We start from the raw sequence: 23,865 nt of genomic DNA, 5'->3' as shown, positions 1-23,865 counted from the left end.
GCGGCGACGAAAGCCGCATTGAACATTGATAAGTAGCCGTCGAGATTCAAGAATCCAAACTAACTGAGCGTTAACCATGCGCTCCATCACCTTACAGACACAGCTTGTAAGAGAAATGGGGCGGTAACTAGAAGGAAGGTGTCTATCCTTCCCGGGTTTGGGTATAGGAACAACGACGGCGTCACGCCAACGCATGGGGACTTGACCTTCGGTCCAGACGCGATTGTAGGTACGAAGAAGGAAGCTTTTGCCTGCCGGAGAAAGGTGTGCCAGCATCTGAACGTGAATGGCATCTGGCCCCGGAACAGAGGACTGGGACAGTGCAAGTGCACATTCGAGTTCCCGCTTAGTAAAGGGGGCATTATAATTTTCCAGATTCAGCGAGTGGAAGGAAGGTTGTTAAGCCTCTTCTGCCTCTTTCCTGGGAAGGAAGGCAGGGTGGTAATGGGCGGAGCTTGAAACCTCCGCGAAAAAGCGGCCGAAGGCGTTGGAGATATCCACAGGATCAACAAGGACCTCATCACCTGAAGTCAGGCCAGGTACCAAGGAGTGGGCCTTAATGCCAGATAGCCGGCGCAGGCCACCCCAGACGACGTAAGAGGGAGTAAAACTGTTAAAGGAGCTGGTGAAAGAGGCCCAACAAGTTTTTTGGTTTTTTTGATGACTCTACGGCATTGCGCTCGGAGTCGTTTGTATCCAATACAATTCGCCAACGTAGGATGGCGGCGAAAGATGCGTAAAGCACGTCGTCGAGCACGGATAGCGTCTCTACAAGCCTCATTCCACCAGGGGACGGAAACGCGACGTGAAGAAGAGGTAGTACGAGGAATGGAACGTTCGGCAGCATTGATGATAACAGCCGTGAGGTATTCGACCTGACTGTCACAACTGAGAAAATCGTGGTCCGGAAAGGTCGCCAGGGAGGAGTAAAGTCCCCAGTCAGCTTTCGGTATGTTACAGCTCGAAGGACGTGGGGATGGGCTGTGGTGCAGGAGACGAACGACACAGGGGAAGTGGTTGCTCGAATAGGTGTCAGAAAGGACATAACACTCGAACTGACGGGCAAGAGTGGTAGAACAGATCGAGAGGTCCAAGTGGGAGTAGGTATGAGTAGAGTCCGAGAGGAAAGTCGGGGTGCCAGTATTGAGGCAGACAAGATTGAGATGGTTGAAGACATCTGTCAAGAGGGAGCCTCTCTGACAGGATGCAGGAGAGCCCCAAAGGGGATGATGGGCATTGAAGTCGCCAAACAATAAAAACGGCGGAGGAAGCTGAACAATCAGGTGCATCATGTCAGCCAGACTAACTGCGGATGATGATGAAGTGTAGACGGTACAAACAGAAAAAGTAAAGGCAGAAAGAGTAATACGGACAGCTATTGCTTGGAGTGAGGTGGTCAATGGGAGGGGATGGTAACAGACATTGTCCCGAACGAGCAACATGACCCCACCATGAGCTGGAATACCGTCCACAGGGGGGAGGTCAGACCGCTCCGAGGTATAGTGGGTAAAAGCAATACGGTCAGTTGGACGCAACTTGGTTTCCTGGAGACCAAGGACGAGCGGACAGTGCAGGCGGAGGAGCAGTTGTAATTCCTCCAGATTAGATCGAATACCTCTTACGTTCCAATGTAACAAAGCCATCGCTAGTCAGAAAAGAGGGGGAACGAGACGGGGGAAGAGCTGGTCACCTTGACGGCCGCGGAGGGCCAGGTGTCGAGGGAACAACGCTACAACCGGCGGGAGGCGGATCCTGTTCCACCGAGTCATCGCCAGCGGCAGCTGCTGTCCCTGGTTGCGTAGGAGGGGCAGCATCATTTGCAGATGAGAGGCCAGCAGAGCGCCTGGCAGCAGAGAAACTGAGGACAGCCAGGAGCAGCGACTCACGGATGGAGCGTCAGACGAAATGCGCCGGGGTCGAGAGGGGGATAAAGATTTCTTCTTGGAGGCCTTCTTGGAAGGCCGATGAGGCACGGGGATGGTGGGCTGGACCCGAAGAAGGTCCTCATGTGCGAGGTTTGTTTTGGAACGCCGGACCTCGGAAGCCGGAGGCGGAGGCATAGACCCCGGATGGGGTGTGGAGGGGGGACAGGATAGGGGTGAGGATACTGTGGAAGGAGTGGACATGACTGAGGCAACCGAAGTTGTCAACATCACGGGATGGAGGCGGTCATACTTCTTCCTGGCCTCAGAATAAGAGAGTCGATCCAAAGTTTTTAATTCTTGAACCTTCTTCTCCTTCTGATACGTGGGGCAGTCTAAAGATCTAGGCGAGTGGATGCCAGGACAATTGACGCACCGAGGTGGTGGGGTGCATGTATGTTCCTCGCGAAAAGGACGTCCGCAATCGCCACAAAGGAGCTCAGCCTCACACCGGGACGAAATGTGCCCAAAGCACAAACACCGAAAGCAGCGCATAGAGGGCGGGACGTAAGGTCGCACGTCGCACCGGTAGCACATCACCTTTACCTCCGCTGGGAGTACGTCCCCCTCGAAGGCGAGGATAAAGGTTCCGGTGTCGATGCGACAGTCTTTGGGGTCGCGCTGAACTCGCCGGACGAAATGCACACCTCGGCGCTCCAGGTTGGCCCGGAGCTCCTTATCAGATTGCAGCAGGAGGTCCCAATGAAAAATAACCCCCTGCGTCCTATTTAGTGCCAGATGTGGGACAATGGACACTGGGATGTCCCCTAGGCGGTCGCACGCCTGGAGCGCCGCCGACTGTGTGGCAGAGGTGGTCTTGATAAGAACGGACCCCGAACGCATTTTACTGAGAGCCTCGATTTCCCCGAAGATGCCCTCGATGTGCTGAACAAAGAACATAGGCTTGGAGGTGGCGAACGTCCCCCCATCGGTCCGAGAACAGACTAAATAGCGGGGCAAGTACTTCGCCCCAAGCCGGCGGGCCTGTCCTTCCTCCCAGGAAGTGGCCAAGGGGGAAAGGGCAGGAGAACCAGAACCAGAGACAGTACCTTTCTTTCTAAAAGACTCTGCTGCAGAGCGACCTGATACATGTTGACATTTCATCTGCGAAACGTCCGCCCCGATACCACCCACTCCGACCAGGGGCTCTCCCCACGGGCGCCACCCAGCCTCAGCAAGGGCCACCTGGCAGGATGACCGTTGCCGGGAGTCCCGATCCCCCAAGGAGACGGGCATCTACTCCTTGGCCGACGTGGGGAGGGTGCAGCTCAGGTATCGGCAGTACGATCCCTGTGTTGTCAGAGGGCTACAACCTAGAGGGTACATGACGACCCCACCACAACGGGCTGGCTACCGTGCTGGATTTCGGGTGCCATGGAAAGTCCATCATGATCGTAGGTGCAGATGGGGACGCACTATGGGCGTAACTTGTGCAACCCATCAGTCGTTTAGGCCCAATTTGAGGAATAATGGGTGTGGTTACAACGCCGTTACAATGCTGAGTGCCAAGGTCTTAGTGCACTGAGGACCAGTGATACACCACGTAAGGCGTCCTTCCCCAAAAGGCTCGTACTTCTGTAGAATTTTGAAAAAAGGAGGTCAAACCACAAGGGGGACCATCACATGGAAGGCCGAAATGGTTGAAACTCCTTTTAGTCGCCGTACGATTTCCGGTTCAGTACAGAAATTTTCTGTTATAATTTCAAGGAGAAAGTTGCTTTTAGAAATGTCATTTATTGTAATAAATTTGAATTAACAAGCATGAAGGCTGTGTAATCTCTTAAGGTGTTTCCTAGTATTTGCATTATGATTGTATTAATTTCCATCTGGACTTATAGCCATACGGAGCAGTCATCCATTGTGGCCTCTGGCAGTAACCATTTTGTGTAGTCAAAACACTGTACCAGAATGAGTTATGTGCGTTGCATACAAACCAGGCAAAACAATTCCGGTCGTTTGGATACTTTTGAGCGTGATAGCACACACTCACTCTGAAGCCGATAATAGTGTTCACTAATCCTTGCTCGCTCACTTGCTCGCTCGTGCGTGAGCGCACGGACACGCGCACGCGCACGCGCACGCGCACACGCACGCGCACGCGCACGCGCACACGCACGCGCACTCCTCACAACATTATTGTTGCTTCCGGATGTCTGCTCGCTTCTGCAAAACCTGTAGTCTGCCACAGTAAATGAATTTTTTATGTTTTTTCCATCAGCATTAGAAATCATCCTGTGAACAAACATGGGCTTGCTGAAGACACTCCCTACCTCATGCCACTGATCTCCATACTGAGAAATGCTCCGTGTCACTTATATCTGGCAGCCTCACTAGAATCACCCAGCAGAGAATACGTACATTCTAATACTGCAAACTGCGTGTCACATGTGCTAAGAACTAAAATGTGTCCACTTCTCTGCCAATGTAGAACAAATACAAAGTATTTATTTCATTCCAGCAGAGCTTTTACAGCTGATCAACTTAACATTCATGCCCCAAATACTCTGAGACATTCTCTACAAATATTACACACGAAGATGATAATGCAACTGTTCCAGCTGAAAATTAATCCCTCCAAAGAAATCAAAAATTAATGAAAAAACACTTCCCCTTCTTTTTTCCTGTCAACTGATGATACAGAAAATGTAAATCATAAACAACTCAAGTTTTAACAGCTGGGATCTGATTTTGAAACCCACTGGGATCTGCTAGCTGTGGCCATAGTGGAGGTGGTGAACCTCCACCTGGCTCTGGTGTGTCCATACAGTTTCACAGCGAACACTAGCAATGGCAAGACTTTGTTCAAAATCACAGACTGCACTATCATCCGAAGGTCAGATTAGAGTGTCCCAGGACTCAAATCACTCCTTCACATGAGGCATCAGACTGGCGTGGACCAACCAACATGCTTCAAGTACTAGCATTTGTATTTTTATAGCTGTTACAATGCTAAAAGACAGTCAAATGTTAAGGATCATTTCAAGAGTAAAAAACATCATGATTACCACATCAAGCTTCTGACAAAACTCCTTATTTAACAATCAGTTTTCAAATATTTACAAGATGGGGGGCAGCACCACTTGGAGACATTTCAAGAAATTTGGCTTACCACATACAATGATCACTAAAGTACATTTTCCAGAAAGTGATCTTTACCAGATGGTTCTCCCCACACCAATATTGTGGAAGAGCCTCCTTGCCCTATTGAAACACGTTTTGCATAGTGTAGTTACTGCAAGTCTTCACCCTGTATTCTGCGACATTCGGATGGCTGCTTCTGTGCCTGAGTGTTTTTGGCTTTTAAGGAGGGAGGCGGAGGTATAGTCGGTGAAAGAGATTCCAGCTGGAGTACATCACAACCAGACAGACATTGCAAAATCAGATATTGAATTGTAAAGTGTACCCAGGAACAGATGGAGAGCCAGATCAAAAGTAGTTATGATGATGAGTGAAGTGAAGCTTAAGAGAATTGTCATGAGGAATAAATGTGTAAATAGATGGGATACAGAAGTACTGATGAATAGAATGGGAATTTTAACTTCTTTGATTCTGTAGATAATGCGATAACGAATGCCACAGTTGGAAGTTCAGCTAAACAGCTGTTTGTGTCTGTGAAAATGCCAATAGCCAAAGTTTGACAAAAAAATGTAGGTAGAAGGAAAGGAACTCTGAAGAAACCTTGGCAAACTGAAAAATACACTGAAATTGTTAGATGAAAAGAAAAAATACAACAATATTCAGGGAAAGATAGGAACGCAGCATTACAGGTCACTAAGGAATGAAATCAAACTGAAGTTTGAGGGAAGTAAAAGTAGAATGACTGCCGGAAGAATTAGAAGAAACTGGAACAAATTATAGAAAGGACTAATTCAGTACAAAGAAAAGTCTTAACAGTTTTTGGTGAAATTAAGTGCAAAGGTATCAACAAGAGTTCAAAAGAAATTCCACTGGTAAATGTGGAGGAGAGTGTAAATGGCAGATAGAAGTACATTAAAGACCTGTACAAGTTGGAGGAACTATCACAATGTGTTATAGAAGTAGAAATGGAAGTCAAATTGGGAAACTTAGGGACTATTAGACTGAGAATTTATCAAATCTTCCACACAAACAAGGCAGAATGGTTTGACAACATTCCTTCAGAACTTACATGATTGTTGGGGAAGGTGGCAACCTAATGGCTATTCAAATTGGGCTGTACAGTCCATGAGACAGGAGTCATAACAGACTGCTAGAAAAATATCATCTACACACTACAGAAGTGAGTAAGAGCTGATAAGTGCAATAAATTTTGCACAATGAGCTGAACAGCTCATGAATCCACATTATTGACAATAATAATAATAATAATAATAATAATAAAATGCAGCGGAATGGAAGACAAAACTAAGTGTCTGATAGAGGACACCAAGTTTAGATTTAGCTCCAGGGAGGCCGATCTGACCTGACGTGATAATGGAAGAAATATGTAAGAAAATTAAAAAAGATATCCTTATTGTATTTGTCAATCTTTAAATGGCATTTGACAATATGACACAGTGACAACATACGAAATTTTAAAAATAGGTGTAAGACATATGGAACAGCAGGTAACATATAATATATACAATAATTAACAAAATGTTCAGACTGAACCCTGATGAATCATTGGTGAAACTGAAGAAACTTCCCGAAATGTAATTAAAATTGAAGGTGAAAAGGATTTCATTGATAAAATTCACTGGTGACATTGGTTTGTATACTGAAAGTGAGAAAGAATTACCATAGTTGCTGCATGTAATCAGTCAAATGAGCATCAAATTACGATTTATGAACAGAAGAAAGAGGAAAGTATTGGAGAGTAGCAGAAACAACATTGGTGACAAATTTACCATCAAAAGTAAGGACCACAAAGTAGACAAATTGTACAGATTCTGCAACCCGTAAAGCCAATTTACACGGAGGGACAAAGCAAGGTTGTGATGTAGCACAGGAAAAAAAAAGACATTCCTCACAAAACAAGGCTTCATTTGGGTAAGAAATATCTGAATGTATGATAGGAGCACAGTACTGTATGAAAATGAATCATGTACTACGGGAAAAACAGGAAGAGTATCAGAGCATTCTAAAAGGGGTGGTATAGAAGGATGTTGAAATTAGGTAAAGTTGGAGAGAGAGGAACTGTGAGACATCTCTGCAGAATAGTTGACAACAGCAATATATGGAAAACTGTGGCAAGAAGAAGGGCACCATAATAGGGTATATGTGAAGGCAACAGGAAATAATTGCCATGGTAATAGAGAAAGCTGTAGAGGGTTGAAAGTGTAGGGCAAGACAGGGATAGGAATACATATCATAAATAACTGAGGACTTTGGGTGCTCATGGTACTCAATCTGTTGTTCACACAGACCCATCATCTACAGAAGGTGAAGTTTCTGATCTTTGATTACTGGGGCTGGCTGTCACACCTAAGTATCGTGGTGCAACCTAGGTGGTCCACACCGTGGTGAGCTACCGACATTTGCTTCTGTTTTGATTCTTGATGACTGTATTTATTGTTACTAGCAGAAATTTTTTGGTCAACTGTAGGTTTCTTTCTCCTCTGTGATTCCTAATAACCACCCCCAAATGGTCTCATGAACATGTGTTTATCTGTCCCCCTACCAAACCATTCCAACACCCCACGACTGTTAGATGTTCATCTCTTTACATGGAGGGTTACAAATTCAGTCGAGTCATTCTCTCTCCCTGTCACTAGATTTCCTCCATATGATGTCACTTACATGCCATAATTATTGTTGTCATTGGTTTGCTGATTCTGGTGAGAATAAGTCACTATTTTCCCCACCAACCGATTCTTAAGTAATCTCTCATTATACAACTTCCTCATCCTCTAGATACTGCCCCATTGTTCTTCTGACAATATGCTCTGATTTTCTTTCCACTTCACTTTAGTTACCCTCATTAAATCTAGGCTGAGCCTTTACATTTCCTTTTTCAGTTTTTCCATCTCCTTTACAACATAATCGTAGTTTGTGTACATGCAGCACATGTATAGTGAGAGAACTTACCGCATCTGAGAGACAGTGGCTTCGTCAGGTGGAGGATATGTGGGCAGCACAACTGTGGCACGAGTCTGACAAGGTGCACCAGCAGTAGCAGTAGCAGTAGCAGTGGTGATGGCGGGCCTCAGCGATGTAGCAGCTGGTGCACTGTGCACACACAGAGAGGGGAATAGTGTCAGCAAGAGTGACCATGGGGGGACCTGGGGGTGTCTCACTGCATCCAGCATTGCTGAGTGACTGTCCAAACACAAACAACACGTGAAACGAACAGTGACAATGAGAGTAGCAGTCCTGCTAATACAAATGACTTACCAGTGAGCTAATTGTATTCAGTTGAACCACCCGAGTTTCCTCTCAGCAAGTGCACTTGTAAACTCAAATTTATTGCATTAAATGACATTTCTAAAACCAAGTTTCAACATGAAATTATGAGACTAAAACTTTACTAGACTGGCATCCAGGACTCCAATCTAACAACTAGTGTCTCTGTTAACTACATACTAAAGATCTTAAATATCATTTCAAAAATGGGTAAACAAGTGTGCTTGTGTTTTCATGTTGAAATGATGGTAAAGTATGGTGTTGGATGACGATTCGATCCCAGAAAATATTAGGCTTGTTAATTATGCACAATAATGTGTTAGGTACCCAAATATTTCACCAGCAGTGAGATGAAAAACTGAAATGATGAGACAGTAGTTTGTTACCTCACTTTGAGTTGAACCCAGCACCTATAATTGATTTCTAGCCACAAATAAATGTTAAATATTGGCGTACTTCACATGTAGTGAAATGTGCACATGTTGTGACTGGAAATAATGCAATGAAAAGTTCTGTGCTGAGTGGGAGTCAAACCCTGCACATAACATCATTATTGACTGCACACAAAGAGAAGTTGACTATCGAATTCTTTTTCACCAGTTGCTAGGAGTGGCATGTTTGACACTGAAATGATGCCTTGAAAAGTTTTGTATGTGGAAGTCTAAACCAACACCAACTGCCATTGTTGACAAGATACACCAAATAAAAAAATCATAATTATTCTTCTTTTTTGATTTTATGTGCACATTACAGCTTGACATGACATGAAAATTATTGCATCCGACCACTATTTCAACAGATGCCAACGGCTCAGGACACGCCTCTGAGAAGCATTTCTTAGCAAAAAACATCATTCCAGCAGGTACGTAATGTTACATTCTGAGCACACACATTGGCCTTTGCTTGGATTTTTTTTGTCAGGGACAAACATTTTCTTTCTATGAAATTATGACCCAGTGGTTCAAACCTCCACCTCACCATCCTGATTTCTTTTCCATCACTTCCTTAAATCATTTAACACAAATTCTGAGACATTTCCTTTGACAGGGCACTACTGATTTCCTTCCCCACACTTGGCAATATGTAGCTTCTGCTTGTCTCTAAAGGTCTTGCAGTCAATGGCACATTTGACCCTAAATTACTTCTTTCTTCCTTCCTCAACACAGTCCACAGCCCATCAAATGCAAATGTCTCACAAAGGCTTAAACTATCAGACTGCATCACATTTGCCAGTAACTGATTGGACCATACTGGTGTGCCCATCACAACAACTTAATATGAGTAAACTATTTTCTGACATGATTTCTTCAATGCACTCACCACGGACATTTCATGCACCACTTTCTGATGCTTACACAATAATCCTCACTACTTTCAAATGTACAACATCCGGTAAGTCACTGAAAGAACAATTTAGAATCTCAAATAAAAACTGACAAATGATAAATCTGAATTATCTTATGTATGAACCTACTTGTTTAAATTAATTTTGCTCTGCTAGGTTATAAACATCAATGTATATGCTACATGAGAAAAAAATTATGCATTTTCTAAAGCAATTGCATGGTACTTTTATTAGGACTCCTTCCACACTACTGGCTTCGGTAAATTTTTCCACATGGAATTTATCCAAAGTGATCATCTATGCTACTAAAGTTACATTTGCTTAAGGCTACCCTGGTCTTTGCCACGATCAATGGTGTAAATAGTAACAGAAGAAATAATAATAATGAATGACCTCTTCAAGAAACTACACTGAAGCACCAAATAAACTGGTATAATAGTGATATATAAATACAGAGATATGTAACCAGGCAGAATGTGGCAACACCTACATATAACAAGTATCTGGTGCAGTTGTTAGATCAGATACTGCTGCAACAATGGCAGGTTATCAAGATTTAATAGAGTTTGAAAATGGTGTTACAGCCAGCACACAAGTGATGAGAGACAGCATCTTCGAGATAACGATGAAGTGGGGGTTTTCCTGTATGACCCTTTTGTGAATGTACCATGAATATCAGGAATCTGATAAAACTTCACATCTCTGACATCACTGCAGCCAGAAACAGATCCTGCAAGAATGGGACCAACAACGACTGAAGAGAGTTGTTCAGTGTGATTAGAGTGCAATCCTTCCACAGATTGCTGCAGATTTCAATGCTGGGCTATCAAGTGTCAGCGTGTGAAGAGCTTCAACAAAACATCATCGATAGGGGCTTCTGCACGACAAAAAGCTTTACACCTCGCCTGGGTCCATAAACAACAAAACGTGATATAATTGCATAGGCTTTCACAGCCAGAGTCAGTTGACATAAAAGTTTTCTGGGTATGGTACCACATAATGTATGAAACTACTGCTGCTGGACAAAAACAAACATTTTGGGCATGGTTGCAGCAGTCTTCTTCTGGGTCTACTGGTAGAAGAAGGCCACTGCAACCGTGGCCGAAACGTTGGTTTGTGTCCAGCAGCAGTAGTTTTATACATTATGACGTGGTACCAGACCCAGAAAACTTCTATGTTGAATGACATTGGACTGTTGATGACTGGAAATACGTTGCCTGGTTGTAAGAGTCGTTTCAAAGTGTATTGAGTGGATGAACGTGTACAGGTATGGAGACAACCTCATGAATTCATGGACCCTGTATGTCAGCAGGGGATTGTTCAAGCTGGTGGAGGCTCTGTAATGATTTAGGACACATGCAGTTGGAGTTATATGGAATTCCTGATACATCTAGATATGACTGACAGGTAACATGTACCCTATGTGATCACCTGCATCCATTCATGTCCATTTTGCATTCCGATGGGCTTGGGCAATTCCAGCAGGATAACGTGACAACCCACATGTACAGAATTGCTACAGTGGCGCTCCAGAACAGTTCTGAGTTTAACCACTTTGACTGGCCACAAAACTCCCCAGACATTAACCTTATTGGGCATATCTGGAATGCCTTGCCACATGCTGTTCAGAAGAGATCTCCACCCCCTCGTACTCTTACAGATTTATTGACAGCCCTGCAGGAATCATGGTGTCACTGCCCTCCACCACCACTACAGACATTACTCAAGTCCATGCCACACTGTATTGCAACACTTCTGAATGCTTGCAAGGTCACTACATGATATTAGGCAGGTGTACCACTTTGTCTCTTCAGTGTATTATGCTGGATACATAAAGCCTCTTTGCAACTTAATAACATTTGATGGTAAAAAATAAATTCCTCTTTAAACTACAATAAAAGAACACTTCATGAACAATAATGGACCCATTCTCAGAATAGAGTAGTGACTACCAATGACTGACGTCCTTATAAATCAAATGCATCTCTTCTTTTAGTAAATTAACAAATCTCTAGCACAAAAATAAAGAACTAGAAAATAATTAACTCCTCTGGACAATGACACACTATCTCAATTACAAATGTACATGAAACCATAGGTGAAAAGCAATTACCATTTTTAACATTTCTGCACGCATTGTCAAAAATAACGATTGGCACAGGTTTTTACTCTCACGCACAGAACCTTTTATCATAATCAATTCCACTTCTAGCTATTGGTGAAAGAGCATTTGATAGTCAACATCTATTCGTATGTAGTAAATAGCAATTGTATGTACATAGTTAAAGAGTCCTAGTCAGCACAGAACTTTTCATTGCATAATTCCTAGATGAGACACTAACATATCTCACTAGTGTTGAAATAAACTGACATTCTATAACTGTTCATGGCCTGAAAATTATGGTCTATAGTGGGTTTCAAACATGGTTGGGCGAAATTTTGTTGTCAAGTTATTTCAGTTTGATTATCCCTCTAGTGGTGAAATGTTTCGTTATGTAACATTTTATTGAGCTTCACTAACAACCCTATTAGGTGCTGGAGTTGAATCCCTGCCCAAAACAAAACTTTACGCCACATCACATTAAGTTTAAACATGCACACACATTGTTACTTGTGGTTAAAATGATAGTTAAGATATCTTGTGGTTAGTTAGCAGAAACAGTAATGGCAGGATTGGAGTCCTCGGTCCCAGCCCAACACAACAGTAAGTAATTTAAATTTGAATCTTGCTTTTCGAAATATCATTGTAATAAATTTGAGTTCTCAAGCATTGAGCACTGTTATCTCCAGTAATGAGATTTTACATTATTGTCGTATTGGTTTTTACCTTGACTGATAGCCATAGAGAACAGTTCTCTCTGTTGGTTTCTTGTAGTAATAACTTTGTATATGTGACAACTGTACTGGAAATAGCAGACGAATTTCAAGACAGTTACACTATGTGGTTGCATACAAACCAGACAGAATACAATTTAAGTAATTTGGCTACTTTTGAGCATGTCAGTTCACAGAATCAACAAATGCCTTTGAATTGGACAGGCACTCATCTGGCTGTAAAAAAAAAGAAAAAAGTATTAACGTGACACTATGATCAGACGGTGTTCAAAGCATGTATTAAAGACTGGGCTTTGAAAGCTACAGATAATGGAAAGGTCGACAGCGAGTTTTGAACTGAGCTGGAGAAGTCATTCAGAGCAGTGAACAGGGGAGCAAGATGAAAATCATGATTTAATGACAGAAAGAGGCGATGGTACTGCAGAATTTATTTGGTAGGAAAAATCACATATAAATCAAAATTTCATACAATAACTATAGTTAACATAAATTTAAGAATTTTTCAAATGAGCATTCTCATTTTGTAAGCATCCATGGGACCATGAAGTGGGTGGTTAAAGTAAGCTGTGATATCTTCCTGTCTGGAGAAGACACAGTCTTGACTGACTGACTGACTGACTGACTATTGTAAATTCCATAAGAAATCAATGTTAAGAAAGTCTGGCATGGACACAAGGTGAGGAAAATTAATCATGGAGTCACAAGAAGCCCTCTCCAGAAAATGCAAAAGAACAGTGTCAGCCAATGCAGTAAAACAATATGCTGCTTACATGCAATATATCTTATTGTAATTATTAAAATTCTAGGCATGTGTGGCATATAAAATGTGTGATGTTAAGTGTCATTATGAGGAAGAGAGAGGGAGAAGGGGGGAGTCTGACAACTGAACACCCTGGCAGCTCCAGAACCAAACAGTGTGTACGTACCTGCAGCAACTACTACCCAGTGGTCTAAAGTATGAGACAGTGAAGAAGGTGAAGGTCAGGAATTGCAACAAGAATCTTACGTATGTCACCAAGAAAATTTGTGAAATGTACACAGAGATTGCAATTACTAAATTTTTTTTTTCAAATGTAAGAACTAGTGTTTTTTCCCACAGCAATGGAGTAATACAGAGAATAATTTAGGTGTGATGTGCTTTTCTCTCCTTTTTTTTCCAGGAACATACATAGCAACTGTAATAAGTTTGTTGATTCAGAGTTAAATTTTCTTGTTACTCTTTACTGAATAAAAGAGAAACACACTGAATGATTTCCAATACATGCTATGAGTTCATCACAATTGCATGAAGGAATGCAAGGAGTGTCATCTCATGCACAAGGTTTCCAGTATGACAAGTAGCTCATAATGTACTGCATAAATATTAAAAATCTAGCTGAAAAATAAAGACAATTTATCAGTGTCAATGGCTACTAGACTTTTAGGTGCATACATAACTAATGTGGTGCAGAAAAAATGTTCGTATTACCAGAGATGGAACAGCAACAGCAATAAATGGGATAGATGTCATAAGGAGTGCCACAGTAGAATGAAATTCTGAGGTATTCACTGAGTGAATAGCACAGATCATAGTGCAATTGAGATAGGCAGCTGGAGGTTTGATGCCCATTCATTGAGGACACAGCTAAGCATGTTATTCTGTGTGTCACATAGGGGAATGTGTGAGCTTTATGTAATTGCTGAAAAGAGTGGAACAAAATTAGATGGGAAGTTTCAGAATTTTGTGGAACAGCCAAGTTTGTGGTCCCATGAGGTGGTCTCATGCTGCGTGAGGTGTGAGCAGCCACATATTTGAGTACAGGTGCTTACTTTATCTGGTTTCTGCCCATCTTCCATACAAGCCCTGACAGAGAAACATGTTATTCTTTCGTATAATGTGCCTTTAATGTAATCCATAATCTTACATGTACTGTTTGGATTTGGAGAGAACAAAGAATTATTTTGAGAAAGTTACAGGCACATGGCATGCACGTAGGAAAAAGTGAACGACAACTATGCCACAGACAAGGCTGTAGTACTGAGGTGTGAATAGTGATTACTGTGCTGGGCAAGACAACTCTGTGTCCACTGCAGAATGGTTCATACTGTATTCACACAGTGAGTGAACTTTTTATTCACTTTATGCCAAAACCTAAAAACAACTTTTGTACGCACGTAGTTTAAGAAAGTTAATGTCTACAAATTGGCTCTTTCATGATTTTTGTTAGCTATTTATCTGGTAATGGACTGGGTTCAGATTAGAGATTCAGTGAGCCTGTTACAAGGAGGATATGATAGCATCATGAGCTATCAGGAAATGATCGTCTATGATAGTGTATTTTACAGTAGAGACACATCTAAGGAAACTCAGTAGCAAAAATTGTGGGCTTGGAAATACACCCACATGTAGAAATGAGAAAGAAGTGAGGTCTCTCATGCTTACCTGGTTTGTGGTGGTGGATCATTAAGCAATTGACTGACTTGAATCAAGTCTTTAGGCTGATTGAGCATTGCATCTGCCCAGCCTCGAGTGGCCATCACCTCGAACGGACAGGTCTTAATGAACGCCAGTGCGGCGCGCCTGAGGTCACTGCAGGAGTGGCGGACTGCGAGGACGGCTGCAGCTGCCGCGGTCTCCACAGTCAGCTCAGCGGCCACCTGCCGCTCGCACTCTGCCTTCAGCCGCGACACGCCGTACTTGTCTGCTGCAGCCAGCAGCTGCTGGGCCGTGCCGGGCAGCTGGGGGGCCTGCAGCGTGTACAGGTACGAGACCAGCTCACGCAGCACTGGCCCCCCCACGTCCTCAATGTTCACCTCACCACTGCTGGCCTCCAGCGTGTCATGCCTGAACATTGCGGCGAACACGGGGCTCCTGTCCGCCAGGACTGCCCTGTGCACCACCAGCCGCGTGTCTCCCGCCACCAAGATCACCATGGCGCAGTCCCCGGCGTCGAGAAAGGCACCGATGCCCACAGCCGTTGTCTCCTTAGTGCCCTTAACTGCTTCCATTGTGGACGATTCTGAAACACGACATCAGTGTGTAGCCCACTGTCTTTACAGTCACCCTCAGAAGTTCTATGAGCTACAAGCAGATCCATCTCCAGCAACGGTTGATAAATGTGACTCATCACCAATCAGTTCCAATACCATACTATCCTTGCTGTGTCAAACTGATGCCATTAGTGAATAGCTGCAGATATTTAATAATACCATTTTAAAGAGTTACCTTTTTATTTCTGCACATTTCGTTTGCACAACAAGCCTCAGAAAAGATGAAGATTTGATTTTGATAATGTCTTTCTACACTGCAATCATACTTGACCTGGAAATCTTTTGAAATGCACATTTGCCATAATACTAACAAGGTCATTAGGACCTATAGCAGTACTTTATCCGAAGAGTTGTTCTATTTACTTCTCCAATTATTTAGAGAAACAATAATATTTTCTGACTGGAATTTCTATTATTCTACTCCTAACCAGCGGCCATACTTGTAGCCATGCAGAAGTTGCTTCACACAGGGGATCAGACATCTACTAAGCCTGGGTCATATTTCTGGGAAACATTACCTATTCAGCCTTTAACTAATTCTCAAATAGCCCGACATGGCAACATAAAGGAACCACGCACAGCACAATACGTCACAGCCAGTCACAGAGAATATCCTTTCCCTTCAACTAGCATATACAGGGTGTTACAAAAAGGTACAGCCAAACTTTCAGGAAACATTCCTCACACACAAAGAAAGAAAAGATGTTATGTGGACATGTGTCCGGAAACGCTTAATTTCCATGTTAGAGCTCATTTTAGTTTCGTCAGTATGTACTGTACTTCCTCGATTCACCGCCAGTTGGCCCAATTGAGGGAAGGTAATGTTGACTTCGGTGCTTGTGTTGACATGCGACTCATTGCTCTACAGTACTAGCATCAAGCACATCAGTACGTAGCATCAACAGGTTAGTGTTCATCACGAACGTGGTTTTGCAGTCAGTGCAATGTTTACCAATGCGGAGTTTGCAGATGCCCATTTGATGTACGGATTAGCACGGGGTAATAACCGTGGCGTGGTACGTTTGTATCGAGACAGATTTCCAGAACAAAGGTGTCCCGACGAAGACGTTCGAAGCAATTGATCGACGTCTTAGGGAGCACGGAACATTCCAGCCTATGACTCGTGACTGGGGAAGACCTAGAATGACGAGGACACCTGCAATGGACGAGGCAATTCTTCGTGCAGTTGACGATAACCCTAATGTCCGCATCAGAGAAGTCGCTGCTGTACAAGGTAACGTTGACCACGTCACTGTATGGAGAGTGCTACGGGAGAATCAGTTGTTTTCATACCGTGTACAGCGTGTGCAGGCACTATAAGCAGCTGATTGGCCTCCACGGGTACACTTCTGCAAATGGTTTATCCAACAATGTGTCAATCCTCATTTCACTCCAGATGTTCTCTTTACAGATGAGGCTTCATTCCAACGCAATTGTGCAATCACGTCATAGACACAGATTTTCTGTGAACGTTTGGGCAGGCATTGTTGGTGATGTCACGATTGGGCCCCACGTTCTTCCACCTACGCTCAATGGAGCACGTTATCATGATTTCATGCGGGATACTCTACCTGTGCTGCTAGAACATGTGCCTTTACAAGTACGACACAACATGTGGTTCGTGCACGATGGAGCTCCTGCACATTTCAGTCCAAGTGTTCGTACGCTTCTCAACAACAGATTTGGTGACCGATGGATTGGTAGAGGCGGACTAATTCCGTGGCCTTCACGCTCTCCTGATCTCAACCCTCTTGATTCATTTGTGGGTGCATTTGAAAGCTCTTGTCTACGCAACCCCGGTACCAAATGTAGAGACTCTTCATGCTCGTATTGTGGATGGCTGTGATACAATACGCCATTCTCCAGGACTGCATCAGCGCATCAGGGATTCCATGTGACGAAGTGTGGATGCATGTATCCTCGCTAACGGAGGACATTTTGAACATTTCCTGTAACAAAGTGTTTGAAGTCACGCTGGTACATTCTGTTGCTGTGTGTTTCCATTCCATGATTAATGTGATTTGAAGAGAAGTAATAAAATGAGCTCTAACATGGAAAGTAAGCGTTTCCGCACACATGTCCACATAACATATTTTCTTTCTTTGTGTGTGAGGAATGTTTCCTGAAAGTTTGGCCATACCTTTCTATAACACCCTGTATACTGTTGTTTTGTAAGTGATGTCACGGCACAACAGCATTGGTACTCTTAATGGTACATAGAGCTCGCTGATGTAATTTCTCAGGTTATCTAATTCTCAGTCCTCCTAAATACAGAGAGTGTAGAAGGCCTGTATTAGATGCCCAGATTGGTACTTTGAAGGAGACAGCAAATCACAATTCATTTACTGAATTTACTGTTCTTCATAAGCAACAGTTGTTGGTGAATCCATTTTAAAACATATTCACAACAGCTCTGAATAAGGTGGGAACTGCCAAAGCCCCAAGTACAGACAATATGTCTGCAGAACATCTTGATGAGGGAGCAATCAAAATGAAAATCTGGCTACAAGCTATTGTGTGTTACATAAAGAAACAAGAAAGACTATGCACAGATCTTGAGAAAAATCTTAATTTCCATCCCTACAGGAACAATGATTTTAAAAGGGAAAAAAGTACTGGACAATTAAGCTATGTGTCTATCCACCAGAAATAGTAACTTCATTTCCTCAAAACAGTGAAGCCACATTCTCAAAAACTTACTTTGGCTTAAAAAAGACAAAACGAGAAATTTTCAGGATTGGCAGTGTTTACGTATACCACACACATGACTGTGCTATCGTGCCAAACGAGTTCGGCCGCTGCAGACTGGACAACAGTGGGCTACACATATGTGGATGGAGGTCGCCATTAATGGCCATGCCTTCATCGCAGCCAAGAGTGTTCAGCCTTGACTCAAATATCAACAGATGTGAAGTACTTGAGGGAGAAGATACAACCAGTACTGGAAGGTTGATATCAGAGCCCCACAGAGAGAACATTATGATCATCACTACGCAAGAGGTAATGGTGCTGTGCAACTAAGATTTGTTCAGTTAGATGAACAGTTACCAGCTCAACAGACAATGACAGGTACTTTTTGTTACTAATTTCGCCAACTTGGTTACAGGAACATTGTAAATAAAAGAGTGTGAATACTACCAACGCAACTGTGTGTGTGTTTGTAGTTTAAAAAGTTTGACCTTGTTACCATCGCCTACAATTGCAGAAAAAAACAGAATCTGAGAAGGAATGTTAGCCTGCTTATCTGTTGTCACATAACGGGCATTTGGAAACAGCAATAGAACCTGTTAGTGGAAAAAGAAGCAGAGAAAAACCACGACTGGAGTACGTATTTCGAATTATAGATGTCAGCTGCAGCTCCTACACTGAGATAATGGAGGCTGAACGATGTGAAGATTGGAAATCCACTGCCAAACAGCCATCGGACTGCACAGTAAAGAAGGTGGTCTTTGCATGCATGCACACATAAATGTATGAGGAACTAACTGACACTTCAATACTTTACCTCTTTCAGAAGCCCACACCAACTTTACATGAAATCTCTTCAAAATTTCTTGGGCATGTCATTAAAATGATTTTCCAGCTGGCACACGGTTCCTTACCACAGGCCTCAGTCTTTTGGCTGACTGCTTTCCCTCTTCCTGCATCATTACCGGTGATTATAATTTCTCTATGTATGATCTTAACCTTCCACAGCCAATACAGTGTTCCGTGTACAATGCCTGGCGTCAGAAGCCAGACTCACTGTGTGGTTCCCTGCTGGCTGTTCTGTGCAGTTGGCACTGAACATTTGTGAACTGGTGTGTACTGAACCAGTCCGAGCTCTGGCAACCAGCTGCAAGCAATGTCAGGAGATTGGTTGATTGGTTAGTGCAATTAAAGGGAGCAATCTGAGAGGTCATCAGCCCCTTTATCCTATATCTATGGAATCAGGAATAACCCTCATGAAGAGAAGAGACAAATCCAGGAAAGCCCTGTTTTAAGCAAAATATAATAAGACAGATAAAATAGAGGAGAAGTTGGAGGTGAGTGAGAGAGGTAAGGTGGCCTAACTGCTCTGCCCAGAATACTGTTTGACGTCCCCAGAGCAGGGTATGCTAAGGAAGAGAGACCTTCTGCATCCCAACATCACCACCTCACCCTCCATTACATCAAGAAAATTAGCAACACGGACGAGATGATAAAAGTCTAGGTAAGATATAACATCAAAAACAGAAAATGGAAAAGATCAAGGAAAATAAAATGGTCGACAGGATAGCGGGGCCAGCCATACTGCCATGAAAGGGCTGCAATGGGACCCTTTCTATTCCAACGTCTCAGGGCAATCATGGAGATTGAAGTGCCCCACCTCAGAGGCAAGTAGAAACCACTTTCATGGGTAAAATGTAAAAATCATGTCAGCCACTTTGGTGTCATCTGCTAGCACAAAAGGTACCATATCAGGTAGGTTGAGAGATCACCACAAAGCAGCCAAATTCAGGCAATCTAGTTGGATGTGGCCCACCATCAGGTAAGGTGGGTACTCACTTCAGAGAATGTGGCTGTGGGTCAGTGAAGTGTGCCGAATGCATAGCTGACAAGACAGTGGATTCCCTGCAAGAAGAACAAAGGGAAGACTGCCATGTCGTCATCTCTCTTCTTGTCTTCAGTTCGGGGAGCCCAGGCCAAACCATTCCAAGTTCCACACATCCCAGGACTGATGGCGTAGAGTCGACCAGAGATCCAGTGAACATTCAATACAAAGCAATCATTCACAATAATGACATACATGTTACCAGATAGAAAAGTCGCTTCAAGATGCATTATGAACGTCATTCCGCCAAGATGTAAGCACAATGTAATTTAGTATTACATAGACATACATATACCACAATAATTACATATCAACAGCAACATTTTAAAATGACGTTTACGCCGAAACGAGCTAATTGTGAATCAATGTAATCAACTCAAGTAAAAAATGCAGCTAACCTTGTACCAATTGAAATAAAATGTCCTTTACCTAATGTACGCCGAGGGCCAAGTAGGAAAGGTTTCGTACTTGTTTCGGAATAATCAGGTAACACTTATTTAGTTTTGGATCTACTTAAAAGACATTGCAACATCCAATATAAAGTATTGTGAATAAGCACCAACGACTCACAGTCTACTGCCTTAAGGGTTTCCAACAGTTGCTCAAAATACAAGGGGTGATCAAAAAGTTTCCATTTGAGTGTGTTGCTCCAGTGTATATTCAACGTCGCGCAACTCTGACATAGGTATATAAGCACCGACATATAGGCAAGTGATTAGTGTGGTATCCGGAGGCCCCGGAGGGGGCGGGGTGGGGGGTGTGGGGGTGGGGGTGGGGGGGGGGGGAGGCGAGGGCAGGAGTGGCAAAATCCAAAATACCTCAAGCCCAAGCCTCATATGGAGGCGGGGGGGGGGGGGGGGGAGATTAGTGATGGGTCGTTCGTGAACTAACGGGCCCAAAGGAACAGTTCATCAATGTGTGCGAAACGAGTGAGGAACGAATTCTAAGGAACGGTCTTTCATAGTTCACTTCGGTCGCGGCTTTATACTTACAGTTCCCAGGAACGGGAAACGGTCGGTCTCGTTCCTGCAATGGCATGTCAGCCGGTCTCGTTCCAGCCTCGGTCCCGTTCCCATTGGTCTCGCTCGGCCGGACTCGTCCTCCTTCACGTGGCCACTCGTCGCAGTTCCACTGCCGACTGCTCATAGTTACTTCAGTATCGAGGAGTTATTCATTTTGTTCACTGCGCATGCCCATTCTAGATCTGTTTCAAACCTTTTTTGAAGTCTGAACTTCTGGTTCTTTTCGTATTCTATTCAGGGTCCACAACCGGTAATTAAAATGTACTTTATAATTACGTAAATTACATAAAAATTACTTGGTATGTAATACATACATCTTTTCAGGAAACAGAATGGCGTATCATTTCAGTAGTACAGCGTGGCGTACGAAAAATCGGCCCCGAGTACTAGACTGCTCATTGTCGCCCACCAATCGCCATCTATTGTTCCGAAGTAGTTGTTTCCATTAGCTTATTTGTTTTTTCTCCAGTGCCTAATTATTACATGTTTATCTATTCTGCTCGTAGCTGTCAACAAATCGTGCGTAATTGGTGAGCAGTCTATACTTGGGACCGGTTTTTCGTGCGCCACCTTATATTATTTCACTGCGGTCAGCCACATAACGCTATAGAGATGTTTTCAGGATCACGAAAATTGGAAATGTGTGAGAATTCTGTCATGAATAAAAATTCTGTACTCCAGGGGTGTGGCAAATGCTCCATCTTAGCGCCCGCCCCCCCCCCCCCCCCTCCCAAATCCTTCAGTCACTTATGCCACTAATTTTCAATTTTTCATAAGAACCACATACCAAGCACAAATGAACGGTGAATGAGTAAAAATGAACGGTTCCCAAAAAATAGTAATCACCAGTGAACTACTTCCCAAGGATGAACGAGTTCGCCCATCTTTAGTCTGGATCTCCCAGGACGCTCAGTTGAAAATATTATACTGCTATTGTAAAATACATTTTCTCTCATACTGTGTTTTAGAATATGTCCGAGGACGGCAACGTTCATCAGTCATCGACTCATAACAGAGGTCAGTGTTGTAAAGTCCACAATATTATACACTACTGGCCATTAAAATTGCTACACCACGAAGATGACGTGCTAAAGACGCGAAATTTAACCGACAAGAAGAAAACGCTGTGAAATGCAAATGATTAGCTTCTCAGAGCATTCACACAAGGTTGGCGCCGGTGGCAACACCTACAACGTGCTGACAAGAGGAAAGTTTCCAACCGATTTCTCATGCACAAACAGCAGTTGACTGGCGTTGCCTGGTGAAACGTTGTTGTGATGCCTCGTGTAAGGAGGAGAAATGCGTACCATCACATTCCTGACTTTGATAAAGGTCGGAGTGTAGCCTATCGCGATTGCGGTTTATCGTATCGCGAAACTGCTGCTCGCGATGGTCGAGATCCAATGACTGTTAGCAGAATATGGAATCGGTGGGTTCAGGAGGGTAATACGGAACGCCGTGCTGGATCCCAACGGCCTCGTATCACTAGCAGTCGAGAAGACAGGCATCTTATCCGCACGGCTGTAACGGATCGTGCAGCCACGTCTCGATCCCTGAGCCAACAGATGGGGACGTTTGCGAGACAAAACCATCTGCACGAACAGTTCGATGACGTTTGCAGCAGCATGGACTATCAGCCCTGAGACCGTGGCTGCGATTACCCTTGACGATGCATCACAGACAGGAGTGCCTGCAATGGTGTACTCGACGACGAATCTGGGTGCACGAATGGCAAAACGTCATTTTTTCGGATGAATCCAGGTTCTGTTTGCAGCACCATGATGGTTGCATCCATGTTTGGCGACATCGCGGTGAACGCACATTGGAAGCGTGTATTCGTCATCGCCATACTGGCGTATCGCCCGGCGTCATGGTACGGGGTGCCATCGGTTACATGTCTCCGCCACCTCTTGTTCGCCTTGACGGCACTTTGAACAGTGTACGTTACATTTCAGATGTGTTACGACCCGTGGCTCTACCTTCATTCAATCCCTGCGATACCCTACATTTCAGCAGGATAATGCACGACCGCACGTTGCAGTTCCTGTACGGGCTTTTCTCGATACAGAAAATGTTCAACTGCTGCCCTGGCTAGCACATTCTCCAGATCTCTCACCAACTGAAAACGTCTGGTCAATGGCGGCCGAGCAACTGGCTCGTCACAATACGCCAGTCACTACTCTTGATGAACTGTGGTATCGTGTTGAAGCTGCATGGGCAGCTGTACCTGTGCACGCCATCCAAGCTCTGTTTGACTCGATGCCCAGGCGTATCAAGGCCGTTATTACGGCCAGAGGTGGTTGTTCTGGGTACTGATTTCTCATCTATGCACCCAAATTGCGTGAAAATGTAATCACATGTCAGTTGTAGTATAACATATTTGTCCAATGAATACCCGTTTATCATCTGCATCTCCTCTTGGTGTAGCAATTTTAATGGCCAGTAGTGTAGTTACGCCTCTCCAATGTATCGTACGGTAGTTCTTTTTTAAACTGCCTTTTCCACAAAGGAATAAACGAGAGCGTGCAGCGTGTGCCGTCTAGTAGGGCAATGTAACTTGCATGGGCGCCACATTTCTAGTGTCACATGACTGTTGCTCGGGGTTGTTATTAAACGAGCACGGTTTGCGTTACTTTGTTTTTAATAATCGAGTATGTGAGACCAGTGGAAATTTTACAAATCAAAACTTAATTTAGGTCTGAAGCATCTTGTCACGGTTCGCGCGGCTTCTCCCATCGGAGGTTCGAGTCCTCCTTCGGGCATATGTGCGCGCGC

At 43.8% G+C, this 23,865-nt stretch overlaps 1 protein-coding gene across 1 annotated transcript in view; it reads right to left on the bottom strand.

Moving 5' to 3' along the window:
* Window positions 1-23,865, bottom strand: part of LOC124720347 (ankyrin-2-like) — a 35,665-nt gene that overhangs the window by 8,825 nt on the left and 2,975 nt on the right. Inside the window, exons 2-3 of the mRNA XM_047245676.1 lie at window positions 14,888-15,464; window positions 7,971-8,111 (exon numbers count right to left, since the gene is read on the bottom strand). Coding sequence (XP_047101632.1) covers window positions 7,971-8,111; window positions 14,888-15,453 — 707 coding nt within the window. The 5' untranslated portion in view covers window positions 15,454-15,464. The remainder of the gene's footprint in view (window positions 1-7,970; window positions 8,112-14,887; window positions 15,465-23,865) is intronic.

Source organism: Schistocerca piceifrons, chromosome 11, assembly GCF_021461385.2.
Source record: "Schistocerca piceifrons isolate TAMUIC-IGC-003096 chromosome 11, iqSchPice1.1, whole genome shotgun sequence".
Classification (NCBI taxonomy): domain Eukaryota; kingdom Metazoa; phylum Arthropoda; class Insecta; order Orthoptera; family Acrididae; genus Schistocerca; species Schistocerca piceifrons.
Note: the sequence above shows the minus strand (reverse complement) of the source record. Positions and strands in the feature narration are given on the sequence as shown.